Raw genomic sequence first — 16,688 nt, 5'->3', positions numbered from 1 at the left:
TAGGGATGGGCGGTTGCACCCAGTCCCCAAGTACCCAGCGTGCGGCCCCAGCATGTGGCTGCTTCAGGGAAAGGCCAAGGTTTCTTGGCACTGTGGGTGAGGGTCTTGTTTATTTAAACCCACCCTACTTAGGAGGCCTACCCGGAGAGGGGACTCTGGGAAATGCCTGATCATCCCAAAGGGAGCAGGTAAAGTCTGGCAGGTGCCAGGACACTCAGGGTCAAGACCTGCTTTCTGCTCTGTGGCAGTCCCGCTGGCGCTCCCTCTGGTCCTGAGGCTGGCTGTGTGCCAGGGCCTTGCGGTTCTCGCTTGCACACCGACCCCAGAGCCCTTTCCATCCATGTTAGATACAAGTCAGGTCACAGAGGCCAGAGCTGGTGGCTCCAAAACCCATACTCCAGCCACACTGCCACGTGCAAAGGGCTAAAACACTGTGAAGAGTGAAATTACAAGTTATTTCGAGTTTTCTTAAAATTCTGGTGGTGGTATTAAGAGCAAAATAGCAGCAGATTAAAACTGCATCTACAAGGTATGTTTGTACCAACCACAAAATATGCCTCTGTAAACTCTAACTGCACATTCCTGCAGATTGGGCTTTTCTATACCAAAGGGTATCTGTGAAGGAAAATTAAGTTCTCAGAGGGTGTTTCATGGAGGGAGCAGACACAAAGCCTAACCGTCGAGGCAGCTTGGGCCCTCAGTGTCCCAGATGTGGGAGGCTGAGAGGAGATGACTCAGATTTTTACCTTCCTTAGTGTCACTAGCTATAGCCTATTTGGGGTAAAATATGAAAGTGATGTTAAAACTGTAATAAAGTATAGTTTGGAATTAATATTATAGCCCTAAGAACTTGGATGCTTTTCTGAAAGGGGTGATGTGAGAAAAGAAATGGAGGTGAATTGATGATATGCAGCTATGCTTGCTCTGGATCCTAAGCCCTCAAGCTGATAGAGGAGAGAAAAAACACCACACACAAAATGTTTACATGCCCAAGGACAAGGAGTACAGAAGAGAAAATGGCACCAGGAAAGAGATGTCCAGTGGTTAGAGCGCCAGCCCATGCACCAAGGGGTCGCAGGTTGGATTCCCAGTCAAGGGCACGTACCAGGGTTGCAGGTTTGGTCAGGGTGTGTGCGGAAGGCAACCAATCAATGTGTCTCTCTCCCACTGATGTTTTTCTCTCTTTCCCTCCCTCCCTCCCTTCCACTCTCTCTAACAATCAGTGGAAAAAAGAGCAACAAATGTCCTGGGCACTGGAGGGCAGAGGAGGGCCACAGTCAGCCGGTGAGACACTGGAGCCAGCCGCTTCCCCCGGAGAGCCCAGGAAGGACTGGCACCTGAGAACGGGCGTAGAGATGAGCACAGAGGATGGGAGGGGCAGCATCTACTGCACCCTGGAAAAGGACTGTCCTAGACCAGGAGCAGCCCTGGACTCAGGACACAGGGCTTACAAACAGAATGCACCCCCAGTCTGCAAACTAAATGGTGGGCCCAGCACAGCTCCCCAAACGCTGGCAGCTGGCAGCCAGGCAGCGTTCACTCCGGGAAAACAGGCCAGCCTGGCTGGAGAAAAGACCTGTTGACACAGGGGCCTGCCCACACCACAGGTTGGCCGCTGTGAGCAACCACTTCAATAAGCACAGAGAGTGTGCCCCCGTTGTTTGAGAGAGACCTCTAACTAGAGTGACAGAGCCCAGATGAGAACCCAGGGAAGAGATGGGGAGGAAGAGCTGGTGGCATGTGGGTCACAGGAGACAAAGCCAGAGCAGAGAGAGGCATAGGGGCAGCAAGGATGAAGGCAGGTGGGGCCACAAGCGGGAGTCCTAGAAAAAGCAGAAAGTGGAACAGAGAACACTGTCAAAGAAACAGGCTGACAAAGCTCCCCAAAACTAAGGGACAGAAGCTTCCACAATGAAACAGCACAACTTTCATTCAGCCCAGCATAATTAATGGGAATAAGGACTCACAAGACTGATCACTACCAGGATAAAGAAGAAAACATCTTAAAAAGCTCCCAGAGAGGGAAAATGAGAAAGCATCAGACCTCTTAGCAGCAGCAGTCCCTAGTATTAGAAGGTAATGAGCAATGCCTTAAAACACTCTAAAGGGAAATCATTTACAGCCCACATTTCTATACTAAGCCAAACTATAAGAGTACAATATCTAGCAAGGTCTCAACGTATCTCCTAGTAGGGGGTGGAGGGGATTTATCCCCTGGGTACCTCTTTTTCCAACAAGCTACAAGAATATATACTGGACAAAAAAATGGAGATTAAAAAAAAGGAAGACAGATTATCAGGGAGTGAGATGACCCAACACCTGAAACAAATATCTGGATCCCACAAGTGTGTGGGGGAAACAGGACCACAGCAATGCAGCCTGCACACACCTGTGCAAAGGGCAGAGGCTCTGGGAGGGAATGGCCAATAGGCCCAGGGCTGCCTCGTGGCCCTGAGAGAGGGCTGGGCAGAGCAGCACTGAAGATGACGCAAGGGCTGGGTAGAGATAGGCAGGGGGGAGGGGTGGGGAATGGGGACAGCTGTATTAGTGTCAACAATAAAACTAAAACCTAACCAATGGACACAGACACCAGGGGGGTGAGAGCATGAGTGGGGTGGGGGGTGGGGGGATAAGGACACATGTAATACCTTAATCAATAAAGAGAGAAAAAATAATAATTAAAAAATTTAATTTAACTTAAAAGACTTGAGAAAATCCAGAATAAATATTACTTAAAAATAAATAACTAAAAGATGAAGCAAATAAAAACATGAAGACAATCACTGACTCCAGGAGAAACAATGACTTGTCTTAAAAAGGAAATATAGTACATGGTTCCTATAGAGAATTCTTATAAACCCTGTGAAAATTGTTTTTAGAACTAGCATAGAAGGGGAGAGGATAAAGGTATGTGCTGTCATCTTTCGCTGTAGGAAGCCAATAAACAGTATCTAAAACTGAAGAATGAAGAAATGATCACAGAAACGTGTTCTTTAGAAACCCAGAATCAGGCACATCTTCCTCTTCTAACCCTGGGGAACCAGTGAGGGTGCAGACCTGGACTCCATCATATTCTGACTCTGTGAAATCAGGCCCCTCATGGACTCTCTCTACAGCAGACATGGAGATACGGGCCCCCTTCTGGACCTTGTTGGTGAATACTCAATAAAACAGAAGGGATGTCAAACACTTTCAACATAAACTTCCTGGTCACAAATTCAGGTCCCAATCCACAGCTTTGAAAATTATTTTGACAATCCATCCCCTTGAACTATTTTTAATCTCGAACCATGAAAAGCAACTTTCAAAAGTTTAAAAAAATAATACATTGGAAAATAGTATTTTCTAAACATGTTTTTGAAAAGAGCTATAATTAGTGAGACATTTCAGAAGAACATCTCAATAAATAACCAATGGTTTCCTACCTTGCCACCTTCTTGCTGGAGAGCCGCTTCGTTGGACTGTGCAAAATCAAAATAAACAGGAAAATCGTGTCAGAGAACAGACAGGGAGGAACGGGAGGAAACAGGAAATTCAGGCTGAAGAGATATGGGGATGGGGGTGCGTCCATAGGCATGCAGCACCGTGCTTGCCAGGCCAGCTCCATGCATAGAAAGGCCCACTCAGCAAAACATCCAGGAACATGGGAGCAATCTCAGGGGCTTGTCAAGGACTCAGCAAACTGTTATTATTTCACGCCCCAAAGAAACTTCCAATAGATCCACAATCAGACCTCAGTACAGAGGCCGACCCCCGTGTCTGGACCCTCCAGCTGGTTGCACTGGGTCCAAGCTATTGGCCAATGCGACATCCCAAATGCTTTTGAAGCCAATTACCCTCCAAACAGTGGGCCCTCACATGAAACATAACATGGGCCTGTTTGTAATAGCAAAGTGTTGTCATCGATTTTAACTTAGGCACTAATACTTCACACTCCAAAATCCCACCTGGACAGCTTCCCTGGTGCCAGCACCCAGCAGCACCCAATGCCCAGCAGCTTCTCCTGACACATCCTATGGCAGTTTTGTAGCAAAGTACTTCTGGTGAGACTCCTCCCAACGAATAGCTTCCCTGGCAGCCAGAGAGCAGATTTCCAGCAAGTTCTAGATGGTAGATCCCAAAAAAGTCGCATCCCCATCGCCTCTCACAGCCCCCCATCCGTGAGGCACCACAGTGGCATATTTGCCATCCAGTTTGCCATGGCTACACCTTCTACGGCAGGGTCGGATCTCAGCCCTGGGGGAGGTGGGTGGGCTGGCTGTTCCATATAGATGCTATTCCTACATTCTTCCAAGTTCTCTCTACTCTTACTGGCTGACCCCTTGTTATAGTTAGCCATAACTTAACCAAACTCTCAGGGAGTAGACTGGCAGTCTAGTGACTGGGCTTATAATTTGAAAATACGACTCTGGGTAAAGCAGACATCTATAACAGTTTTGTAAAATTAATTGTTTTTACAGAGGCTCCCAGGTACCTGAAAAATATGATAGCTATCAGCATCTTCTGAAGCTCACTGAGTAGAAATTGTATCTGATGTCAAAGCTTCCACATACAGTTTGGATTATATCACCTTTTATCTTCCACAAACCATGACCAAATACATTTATTTTGAGACAATTCCATGGACAGCAACAGGCAAGATATCTTTAACTGAGTGTTTAGGGGAAAATGACTGACAGCTGTGTCCTGACCATAATAATAACTTTAATGTTATATTAACCAACCTTGGTAGAGTCTTTCTTAGGGAATGGGTGGCTGAAACTGGAGGTGAGACCCCACTAGACTTGCTGGCCGTACTAGCCACGTCCCAGTCTCTTATCTGCCCCACAAAGCCTAGCAGAAGTGACCATGGCCCTCCTGGGACAGAGTCTCCATATGGGAAGAAATCATTTCTATGCCAAAAATCTTCAGAGAATAGGAGATGACATACCTGTACTGGAACCTACTTAACAGGAAGGTTAGTCTTCATATGAAAAGGATAAATGACCCCTCACCAGAGCACCCATGTAAAACACAGAGGTTAAACTGGTTTTCCCTAAAACAGAGGCCAGTGGATCTTTGGGATCACAAGACATCACATTTTCTCAAGTCTCCCTAGAAGGCACCCCTCAAAGAACACTTCCAGTTTCTCATCAGTGCTGCTGGGAATCCACCAGGCTCCCTTCTGAAGCTGCCAATGGGCCACAAATGTTGGAGTCCACCTAACTGGGCATTTGCTGGACTCCAGCCTGTGTTGGCATGTTGCACAGAACATAAGAAAAAGTGTCAAAGATGTAAAACGCACTGGAATTGGAACTAGGGGCAGAACAGCAGGTACAACAGGGCCAAGGTCATGAGGACCCACCAGAAAGACCACTGGCTGAGGCCCTAAAGGGGAAGGCTCCTCAAGATATGTAAGCGGTTTTTAGAAGACTACTCTAAACACACTGAAAACATCAGGGTAGTTCAAATTTCTGCCAATTTTTATGTAACCTTCCACCCCTTCTCCCAAGAAGCCTCCCTGGATTATTGCCTGGGAGTCCACAGCCCTGATCAGCACATACCAAGTGGCCCACCCAGGGGTTTGCCCATATGACCAGCTAAATCAACAATAAGCTTAATGGGCATGTCAATACCAAAAAATGTTTTCTATAACTGGAGCTTGTGAAGTTGTGAGAAGCCAGCAAAAGGATCTGTTTCCTCCTGAAACTGTGACCTGAGCTGGGATTGGGTATTGGGGATGAAAAGGGAAGCAAATGGTCTGACACAAACTGGACCCAGGAGATGGAGGAGAGAGAACAGACTGATGAGGGCAGAGAGCAGCAATACATGCTGGGGACCTGTTTTAAAAACAGGGTAGCAAAGCTGGATTCTTCTTGAAACGGCGCCTGAGGCAGCCTTATGAAAGCAAGTTCAGGAAAGGGGCTCACCTAGAGCAGTGGTCGGCAAACTCATTAGTCAACAGAGCCAAATATCAACAGTACAACGATTGAAATTTCTTTTGAGAGCCAAATTTTTTAAACTTCAACTATATAGGTAGGTATGTTGTTATTAACTTAATTAGGGTACTCCTAAGCTGGCCTTTGCTAAAAACTCAAGGGGCCAAAGAGCCGCATGTGGCTCGTGAGCCGCAGTTTGCCGACCACTGACCTAGAGAATGCGTACCTGATTTAAAACAACATTCCTGAAAGCTGACTGCAAATCTGTTTTGAAAGACCAAATCTTACTTTAAATTTCCCATGCTGTTTTAGGTGATTCCCAATTAAAGAAATCTTTTAGTAAAATGAAGAAAGTATCTCTTTCTAAGAACAGACTTTCATGAGCTGGACTTCCTTACGCAGGATACATAGCATCTAAAGATCGTCTCCTCCCTCGTTTCCTCCCGAAGGGAAAGAAGCAGCTGATTAGACTGCGGCATGCACACAGGAGCAAGTAGGGTGAAGGGCACCAAACAGGCTCAACGCATGCAGGGAGGGAGGGGCAGGGCTAGGGAAGAGTCCGGCGTCTGCATGCTCATCTTCAATTCAGGACCACTTCCAGAGGAAGCCTCCCCCCGCACCCCCAGAGTTGGCTAGCCCAAGTGAGTGGCACCTGGGGCCAGACCACCAGGGGCAGCTGTGGACAAGAGTCCCCTCACCCTGGAACACAGAGCAAGGCCAGGCACTACATCAGTTACCTATTCTTTTCAAGATCATTCAGGCGAGCCGAAAGATCCTCTAGGCGGTTGATTTGTTTATGGCACTGGCTACAGTAAAACTCAAAGGCCTCATCAGTGAGGATGCTGTGCAGCTTTGTGGCAAGCGGGTCGGCGCTAGAGAGACAAGAAGTGTCAGTTCAGGAGACAGCGAGGACTGTTCAGGTTACCTGTGACTCCACACAAAGCTAGAGTTGGCCAGGCAAAAGCATATTGTCAGGTAACTGGCTGTGGAAGATTCTGACTCTTACCTTTCAGACTACTGTAAACCCACCTCCCTCAACGTCATCTACAACCCATGACACACACGAGCTCAAGTTGCAGGGGGCTCAGCCACACACCTGCTCCTTCCTGCTCAGGTGCTCAGAGGAAACAAAGTGGCCCATCAAGTACCCTTAATAAGAAGTAAGTGTCTGGACACCCTGCTTCCTCCTTGGTTAAGCACTCATCAATGTGAGCGCAAAGCATGTCTCCAGGTAGGTTTTACTTACTATACTATAACTGCTTTAATATGCTCTGAAAATCACCAATATCAGCCCTGGTCGGTATGGCTGTGGTTAGAGTGTCGACCCACGCACCAAAGGGTCTTGGGTTCGATTCCCGGTTAAGGGCACGTACCTGGGTTGCAGGTTCGCCCCCTACCCCCTGTTGAGGCACCTGCAGGAGGTAACCAGTTTATGTGTCTCTCTCATACCAACGTTTCTCTCTCTTTCTCTGTCCTCCTCTCCCTTTCCCTTTCCCTTTCCCTCTCTTCCACTCTCTCTAAGAAGCAATAGAAAGCCTGGCCGGTGTTGCTCAATGGTTGAGCATCAACCCATTCACCAAGAGGTCACTGGTTCAATTCCCGAAGGGAACATGCCCTGGTTTTGGCTCAACCCCAGTAGGGGCTGTGCAGGAGGCAGCTGATTAATGTTTCTCTCTCATCGATGTTTCTCTCTCTCTTTCCCTTCCCCTTCCTCTCTCAAAAAATCAATAAAAACATACTTTCAAACAAACAAACAAAAAACACCAATATTAAAGACTACACATGAATTATGAATCACCAATAATTCTGTTATTTTTTAAGACCTTTGTTAAAAAGTCAGAATTCTATTAGCCTCCCTGGGCTTTCAGGGCACTGGTGACACACCGGCCAGAAGGCAGCAATGTCCCTGGGACATGAGGACCCATAGGCTTTTAAAAGTCAATTTGGGCCCTGGCCATGTGACTCAGTTGGTTGGAGCATCGGCCCATACACCAAAAGGGTTGCAGGTTCGATTCCTGGTCAGGGCACTAGTTTTGGGGTTCAATCCCTGGTTGGGAGGCAACTGACTGATGTTTCTTTTTCTCTCTCTCTCTCTCTCTCTCTCTCTCTCTCCCTCTCTCTCTCTCTCTCTCTCCCTCTCCTCAAATCAATAAATATATCCTTGAGTGAGGATTAAAAAAGAATTTAAGCCAATTTGGAAGTTCAATTTGAAGAAAGGTTAAAGTGGCCCTGGCTGATTTGGTTCAGTGGATAGAGAGAGCGTTGGCCTGTGGACTGAAGGGTCCTGGGCTTGATTCCAGTGAAGGGCACATGCCCAGGTTACAGGCTCGATCCCCAGTAGGGGCCATGCAGGAGGTAGCCAATCAATGATTCTCCCTCATCATTGATGCTTCTACCTCTCTCTCCTTCTCCCTTCTCCTCTGAAATCAATAAAAATACTTCTTTTTTAAAAAAAAGAAAGAAAGTTTAAAGTGAAACATCAATTGTAGCATAGAAGTCACACTTGAGACAAAAATCAGTGAGACACTGGACAAGAGACAGAGAAAAACTAAACAAATAGGAAGAGGTTACCAAAACAGGACAGAAATGCACACTGAGCAATGCCAAGACCTTTGGCCTTGATTTCAACACCAACACAAGTGTGCATACGGGAAGAGGAGAGCTACTGAAAGACAGCTACCACTTCACTCACTCACACTCCTAGAGATGCCTTTGAAAGGCTCCTATCCCCACGCTGGTGGGCAGCTTAGGAGATAGCACATGGAGAAAGCAAGGGGGGGCCCCGTCAGGCAGACCACCCGGCACTGGCTCCCACCCAGGTCTTCTAGGTGTGGGTTACAGTCTGGGCAAAGGAAGAATCTTGCAGTTGCCGGTTTCAAGATACTCGGCCTTTGCTGTTAGCAAAGATGGAGAATTTTAAGAACCGGGTGCAAATGAGAGAGGTGACTGAAGTGCAGTCTGTTCAGCCAGGCAGGGATCTCACCTGAAGAGAAGACATGTTCTCTGATGTGCCGCCCCCAGTGAAGGCTGCCAGGCCCATTTAGACCCCTTGTTTGGATACAAGTGCTGGCTTTGTCCCACGGCTTCCCGAGAGGAAGGACAGCTGGGAGTAGCCAGATCCATAAGCATGGATCTTACCCTTTAGATATTTCAGTGAAAGCCAGAACTTTCTAGACAGTTTGGGGAGGTCAGATAATTATAAGGAAATGAATCAAAGAATTGGTTGTGATGTTCAAGGCTCCCTCAGAGGCTGGTCAAAGGGTACATATTTTTAGCTACTAGAGGAATAAGGTCTGAGGATCTAATGTAAAACAGAGAGCAGAACTTACATGCTCTCTTATACATACATGCACACATTCATATAGCTTCCCTCAAAGCCAGCTACCAACCATAATGAGATCACAACTGGTGGCTAAGGAACCCACAAAGCTGAGTATCCCAACACAGGCTCTGTGCCACGTGGTTCAGCTGAAGCCTCAGAAACGTGGAGCAATCTGGGGATATAAGTGGATGAGAAAAACTTCAGCTAACTTTGACTGAGGCATAAAAATAAAATTTTGACTGTGTATGTTAGTTATATTACAATGAATGAAACAAGTTCTCTCTTACCAATTTATGAACCAAAAGGGGAAACTTCCCCACAACTAACTATGGGGTGAGCGGGAGGAGGACACGTGCGCCAGTGCAGGGATGCATTACCTGGGGGTGAGAAAAGTAGGGTCTCTGCAGCCGTGCTCCCCATTGCAGAGGGTCTCTGGGGACAGTTCTGCCTCACTGCCCTCACCATAGTCCTCAAAATGCTCCTCATCACCTATCACCGTGACGACAGACTGGCTGTGTAGGTGGGATCTGAAAAGGCAAAACAGAAAAGACACATCATGCTCAGGGCCATGACAGCCCTAGAACTGAAGGTATGACGAGCGCTTTCCAGCATAAATGAGTTTGAATGTTCTAGTAGGCAACTCATGGGACCAAGGTGACACCTGCACAGGAGGAAGGAGGAATCTTTCCAAAACAAGGCTGAGTCGTTTGGATATCAATATGGGGAAAATTATTCCTACCTCACGTCATACACAAAAAGGAGAGATAACAGATCTGTAAGAAATGGACCTCTGTGATCCATCTCCAGCATGGTCGGCTTCTGATGGAATTTGCTGGATTTCCCCAGGGCAAGCAGAATGTGGGGAGGAGGAAGAGGATGTAGGAACAAAGAACTGCACGTGGGCCAGCATTATGGTGGAAACCCTCTCCAAGGGTCTGCCTCAGCTAGACAGGGGAGGTGGAGTCAGCTAGAAAGGCCTCAGCCCAATTTTTTTAAATGGCCCAATGAGAGACAGTAAGACCTAGGTGACATATGAGGAAACGGGTGATCTCATAGTACTCAGCCAATGAGGAACCGGAGGAGGGACTAAGTAAATAGGCTGTGCCTTAGCCAGTTTGGCTCAGTGGATAGAGAATTGGCCTGTGGACTGAAGGGTCCCAGGTTCAATTCCAGTCAAGGGCACATGCCTGGGGCTGTAGGGGGTGGGCAGGAGGCAGCTGATCAATGATTCTCTCTCATCATTGATGTTTCTATCTCTCTCTCCCTCTCCCTTTCTCTCTGAAATCAATAAAAATATTTTTTTAAAATAATAAATATATAGGCTGTGTTCCCTGTCCCACGTGTGAGCCTATACAATGGACGCCCACTCTCAAGAGTGTATTAAAGGTCTCATTTTCACCATACCTCCGTTTCCGAGTCCATCATTTGAAATTCAGACAGGTGAGCTATTTCTCACAAGATCTGAATATGAAGGCAAAATAATAGGCTTTTAAAGAAAAGCAGAAGTAAACATTATAGTGATGTGGAGGTAAGCAAAAATTTCTCAAACAGAACACAGAAGTGCTAACCACAAAAGAAAAACAGATAAAATGGACTATATAGCAAATTAAAAACATCTGTTCCTTAAAGACACCACCAAGAAACCGAAAAGGCAACCTACAAAGTAGAAAAAAGATATCTGTGAGACTCTCTCTACAGAGCACGCCAGTGTCTTTCCCCACCCCCTGCTTACTTCAGGGTGAGCTCATCTTCCTCCCTCTCCCCCCGCAGCCCCCAGCACACTGGAACCTCTCCTCCCTCTTTCCTCTCTCAAGTCCATCTCTGTCTCTCTGTCTCTCCTAAGCTCTAAGGGCCCTTCCTTTGCTGTAACTTGTTTCCTGAGCCCATTTCTTCTAGGGCTCACTTCTACCTCTGTGACTTTCTAAACAAACTTTTTCTTATTAAAAAAAAAAAAAGATATCTGCAAAACACATACAGGTTAAGGGACTCATCTAAAATATATAAAGAACTGCTACAAATCAGTAAGGAAAAGACCCCAGGACCAACAGAAGTTGAGAGACCAAATCCCACCTACTTATGTGCCACTTTGCACTTCAACAGCACAGGTGAACAGCAGTCAGCAAGACCATATGGCCTACAAGCCAAAAAAAGTTTTTTGTTTTTTTTTTTTTAATATATTTTATTGATTTTTTTACAGAGAGGAAGGGAGAGGGATGGAGAGCCAGAAACATCAATGAGAGAGAAACATCGACCAGCCGCCTCCTGCACACCCCCCACCGGGGATGTGCCCGCAACCAAGGTACATGCCCTTGACCGGAATCGAACCTGGGACCCTTCAGTCCGCAGACCGACGCTCTATCCACTGAGCCAAACCGGTTTCGGCCAAAAAAAGTTTTATTATCTGGCTTTTTACAGAAAATGTTTACAAAATGGGTAAAAGACATGAGCAGCAACTTCACAAAAGAGGATCTCCAAATAGGCATAAAGGCAAGAAAAGATACAAAAGGTGCTCATCCTCATGAGGCACCTGGGAAATGCTAGTAAGAGCGATCCCACACCAACATTATACTCCATGTACTCCAGAAAGCAAACATGAAAAAAGCAGGCTGTGCCAAGTGTTGCCGAGGACGGGGAGCAACCAGAACCCACAGCACTGGCATGTTAACTACTATAGGCCCTGACTGTAACCACCAGTAAGTAAATAACTTCTAAAGCTGAACATGTGTGCTCCAGATGCACTATTAAGACATGTAATGTTTGTTTGTTTTGTTTTTTCAAATATATTTTATTGATTTTTTACAGAGAGGAAGGGAGAGGGATAGAGAGCTAGAAACATCGATGAGAGAGAAACATCGATCAGCCGCCTCCTGCACACCCCCCACAGGGGATGTGCCCGCAACCAAGGTGCATGCCCTTGACCGGAATCGAACCTGGGACCCTTCATTCCCCAGGCAGACGCTCTATCCACTGAGCCAAACCGGTTTCGGCAAGACATGTAATGTTTACAGCAGCTTTAGTCATAAAACCAAAGTACATTCCAACAGTAAATTAAAAAGCTGCAGCATATTCATACAATGTAATACTCTACTAATAAAGTAAATGATTTATAGCTGTGCATAAAAATATGAATAAACCTCATAACTACAATATGAAGGGAAAGAAATCAGGTGTAAAAGATATTTCAATCTTAAGGTACAAAACCAGGAAGAGCGATACTGCCATTAAAAAGCCAGGGTGGCCCTACTTGGTTTGGCTCAATGGCTATGGCCTGAGGACTGAGGGGTCCTGGGTTCGATTCCGGTCAAGGGCACATACCCTGGTTGCAGGCTCAATCCCCAGTAGGGGGTGTACAGGAGGCAGTCGATCAATGATTCTCAGTCACCATTGATGTTTCTATCTCTCTCTCTCTCTCTCCCTTTCCCTTCCTCTGTGAAATCTATAAAAAAATACAAAAAAATAAAAACCAGGGTGGCCCTAGCCGGTTTTCTCAGTGGATAGAGTACCAGCCCGCGGACTGAAGAGTCGTGGGTTCGATTCCAGTCAAGGGTACATACCTGGGTTGCAGGCTCAATCCTGGCATGTGGGAGGCAACGTCTGTCTCTCAGATCGATGTTTCTCTCTCTCTGTCTCTCCCGCTCCTTTCCACTCTCTAAAAATTAATGAAAAAATATCCCGGGTGAGGATTAACAACAACAAAAAAGCCAGGGCGGCCCTGGCCAGTGTTGTTCAGTGTATAGAGCATAGGTCTGCACACCGAAGGATTGTGGGTTCCATTCTAAGTCAAGGGCTCGTACCTGGGTTTGATCCCCGACCCCAGTAGCAACCAATCGTTGTGTCTCTCTCACATCAACACATCAATGATTCACTCTCTTTCTCTCTCTCCCTCCTTCCCTGCCTCTCTTCTACGCTATCAAAAATCAATGGAAAAAATATCCTCGCGTGAGGATTAACAACAACAACAAAAGCCAGGGCACCTGGGAGGGAGCTGGAAGGGTCTCCTATGTGGCATGTCTGTACTGTTATGACAGGTACACTTGCATGTCATTATATAATACTTCAATTAAAGAGGAAAAAATGGCCGAAACCGGTTTGGCTCACTGGATAGAGCGTCGGCCTGCGGACTGAAGGGTCCCAGGTTTGATTCCGGTCAAGGGCATGTACCTTGGTTGCGGGCACATCCCCAGTGGGGGGGTGTGCAGGAGGCGGCTGATCGATGTTTCTCTCTCATCGATGTTTCTAACTCTCTATCCCTCTCTCTTCCTCTCTGTAAAAAAATCAATAAAATATATTTAAAAAAAAAAAAAAAAGGAAAAAATGAAAAACTCTGTGAGGACCAAACAAAAAATAAAATAAAATAAGCTGAAAATAAAACCCAACCACTTCCAAGGTTGCTAAGCATGTGGCTTCCTAAGTAGCAAAGGGAAAAACCATAAGCTGTCATTCAGGTCCACATGGGCCATGGGCACCTCTCCTACCCCTCCCCTTTCTCTCACTGGTCCTCAAATGCATTGGGGCACCAGGAGTGGCTGGGGGAAACAGGAGGTCTGATTAGGGATGCCATAAAGATGAGGTTCTAAGATCCTGACAGAAGACATTTACTAAATGTTGTGTCTTGCCTGGTTTACAAGAATTGTGATGGCAAAAATCCAAAAGACCAAGTTAACGTTTTTTCCTCGAATTTCTACTTCTGTGGCCAAAGAAGTTGTGCAGCGTTTATAACCACTATAATCTGCTGTCAGCAGGAGGGGCATCTCCTGACAGGGAAGTCAGCTGCGACCAGGAGATGGCTCAGGGCCATTGTGCAGGGTCCACATTCTCTCCCACATCCTGTGATGATTCTAAACCACTCTGACTTAAACCCCTACATGAACCGAATCTGCCCATCAGACACATTTATGCACAACATCCAGACCGTGCTGGGTGGGTTACAGACCTGCCGGGGAGCAGCAGCAGAGCACCATGGCCAGGCTCCTCCAGGGCATCCAGGCACTCAGAGGGCATGGCTGAGCCGCCCGCACTATCCATGTCCCCTTCAGGCTGTAGCTCAGGATGCACCAGGTTGCTTGTGTCCTCATCGGTGAAGGTCTCGCACTCGCTGTAGGTGCTCTCGGAGCCCATGTATGCGCTGTCTGTTACCTCATTGGCCTAAAAGAGAGTGCCAAGAGTCAGTCCTGGCACCCTGGAAATAACCATGTCCATGTGTGGCATTTGGTGCAAAAAACCCCAACACCGCCCTAACTGGTTTGGCTCAGTGGATAGAGCATCGGCCTAAGGACTCAAGGGTCCCGGGTTCAATTCTGGTCAAGGGCATATATACCTTGGTTGCGGGCACATCCCCAGTAGGGGGTGTGCAGGAGGCAGCTGATTGATGTTGTTTTTCTCTCATCGATGTTTCTAACTCTCCCTCTCCCTTCCTCTCTATAAAAAAATCAATGAAATATATTAAAAAACAACAACAACAAAAAACCCCAACACCAAACATAACACACTGCTGCTGCGAAAGTCAAAATGACCACGTGGAGGGGGGAGCTCTCACACATGAGAAAAGTCCCTACTATATTCTAAACAGAAACATTAGCTTACAAAACAATTTAATATTGTTTTAAAATGAAACATAGGCAGTATGTCCAAGTACAGAAACTACTGAAGTAATTTTTTAAATATATATATATATATATGTATGTATTTTTTATTTTTTTTTAGAGAGAGAAAGGGAAAGGGAGAGAAACATCGATGTGAGAAACTTTGATTGCCTCCTACACGCCCCCATACTGGGGATCAAGCCTGAAACCCAGGCATGTTCCTTACCAGAATTGAACTGGCAGCCTTTTGGTGTATGGGATGGCGCTCAAGCAACTGAGCGTATGCATACTGGCCAAGGCTGGAGTAATTTTTAAAGTTAGTTAATAATTATACTTAAAAAAGACATAAAGCATCTCAACACATGGTATATCCCAGAACAATCACCCATTTTGTGGCTTCTAGCATTAGAATTATTTATATCTAAGAATTAGCATTCATAGTGTAAGAATATGCCTTTTAATTTAAAAAATCACCATGAAGCCCAGGCTCGTGTGGCTCCGTTAGTTGGGCATTGTCCTATGCAACAGAAGGTCGCTGGTTCGATTCCAGGTTGGGGGCATACTCTCACATCGATGTTTCTCTCTTTCTAACAATCAAGAAACTATTCTAAAAAAAAATACGTGTGTGTGTGTATATATACATATCTTTTTTTATTGATTTCAGAGAGGAAGGGAGAGAGAGAGAGATTGAAATATCAATGATAAGAAAAAAATCACCGATTAGCTGCCTCCCACATGCTCCACACTGGGGACTGAGCCCACAACCTGGGCATGTGCCCTGACCTGTAATTGAACCATGACCTCCTGGTTCGCACCAAATGACGCTCAACCACTATGTCACACCGGCCAGGCAATAAACTATTCTTTAAAAAAAATTTTTTTCACAGAAAAGTCACCATGAAGCCCTGGCCAGGATGGCTCAGTTGGTTGGGCATCATTTGGTGCACCAAAGGGTTGCTGGTTCAATTCCCAGTCACACCCAGGTTGCAGGTTCAATCCCTGATCAGGGTGGGTATGAGAGGCCACCAAGAGATGTTTTCTCTTTCCTTCTCCCTAAAAAAATGAATAAAAACATATCCTCTGGTGAGAATTTAAAAAAAAGAAAAAAATTCAAAAAGGTATCATAAATACCTATTATGTATGTTCCAGGCTATGGCAATGAAATTCAATTACGTGCTCTAACTCCAAAATACTCCCTAGCCTGTTTGGCTCAGTGGATAGAACGTCCATCTGTGGGCTGAAAGGTGCCATGTTCGATTTTGGTCAAAGGTACATGCCCAGGTTGCGGGCTCGATCCCCAGTAGGGGGCATGCAGGAGGCAGCTGATCGAAGATTCTCTCTCATCACTGATGTTTCTATCTCTCTCTCCCTCTCCCTTCCTCTCTGAAATCAATAAAAATACTTTTTAAAAAAAAACCAAAATACTAATTAGCCCTAACCGGTTTGGCTCAGAGGATAGAGCGTCAGCTTGCGGACTGAAAGGTCCCAGATTCGATTCCAGTCAAGGGCATGTACCTTGGTTGCGGGCACATCCCCAGCGGGGAGTGTGCAGGAGGCAGCTGATTGATGTTTCTAACTCTCTATCCCTCTCTCTTCCTCTCTCTAAAAAAATCAATAAAATATATTTTAAAAATATACTAATTAATCAAATTTTTAACCAATTAATTATGTTCACTGGTTAAATGTCTGCTTTCCCACTAAATATATCTTTATTTTTACCCATGTGGACTTAGTACCTAGCACAGGTCCGGCACACAGCAGGCAGGAAGTATCTGTGGACTGTACAAATTAACATAAAACTAAAGAACTGTGAAACAGGCCATTTTCAGTTTATAATCTCAGCTCTAATTAAAACACAATCACACT

The 16,688-nt window shown here is 45.9% G+C and overlaps 1 protein-coding gene across 4 annotated transcripts in view; it reads right to left on the bottom strand.

The window, feature by feature from the left end:
* Window positions 1-16,688, bottom strand: part of RAB11FIP3 (RAB11 family interacting protein 3) — a 101,162-nt gene that overhangs the window by 12,376 nt on the left and 72,098 nt on the right. For 3 of the 4 annotated variants that reach the window (XR_013814529.1, XM_079790723.1, XM_079790725.1), the window contains exons 4-7: window positions 14,174-14,385; window positions 9,618-9,767; window positions 6,656-6,790; window positions 3,426-3,461 (exon numbers count right to left, since the gene is read on the bottom strand). Coding sequence is in view for 3 of the 4 variants with exons in the window: in XM_079790723.1 (XP_079646849.1) it covers window positions 3,426-3,461; window positions 6,656-6,790; window positions 9,618-9,767; window positions 14,174-14,385 (533 nt within the window). In the remaining variant the exon portion in view is untranslated. The remainder of the gene's footprint in view (window positions 1-3,425; window positions 3,462-6,655; window positions 6,791-9,617; window positions 9,768-14,173; window positions 14,386-16,688) is intronic. The other variant, XM_079790724.1, reaches the window with a different exon arrangement.

Source organism: Cnephaeus nilssonii (genome assembly GCF_951640355.1).
Source record: "Cnephaeus nilssonii genome assembly, chromosome: 2".
In the NCBI taxonomy this organism is placed as follows: domain Eukaryota; kingdom Metazoa; phylum Chordata; class Mammalia; order Chiroptera; family Vespertilionidae; genus Cnephaeus; species Cnephaeus nilssonii.
Note: the sequence above shows the minus strand (reverse complement) of the source record. Positions and strands in the feature narration are given on the sequence as shown.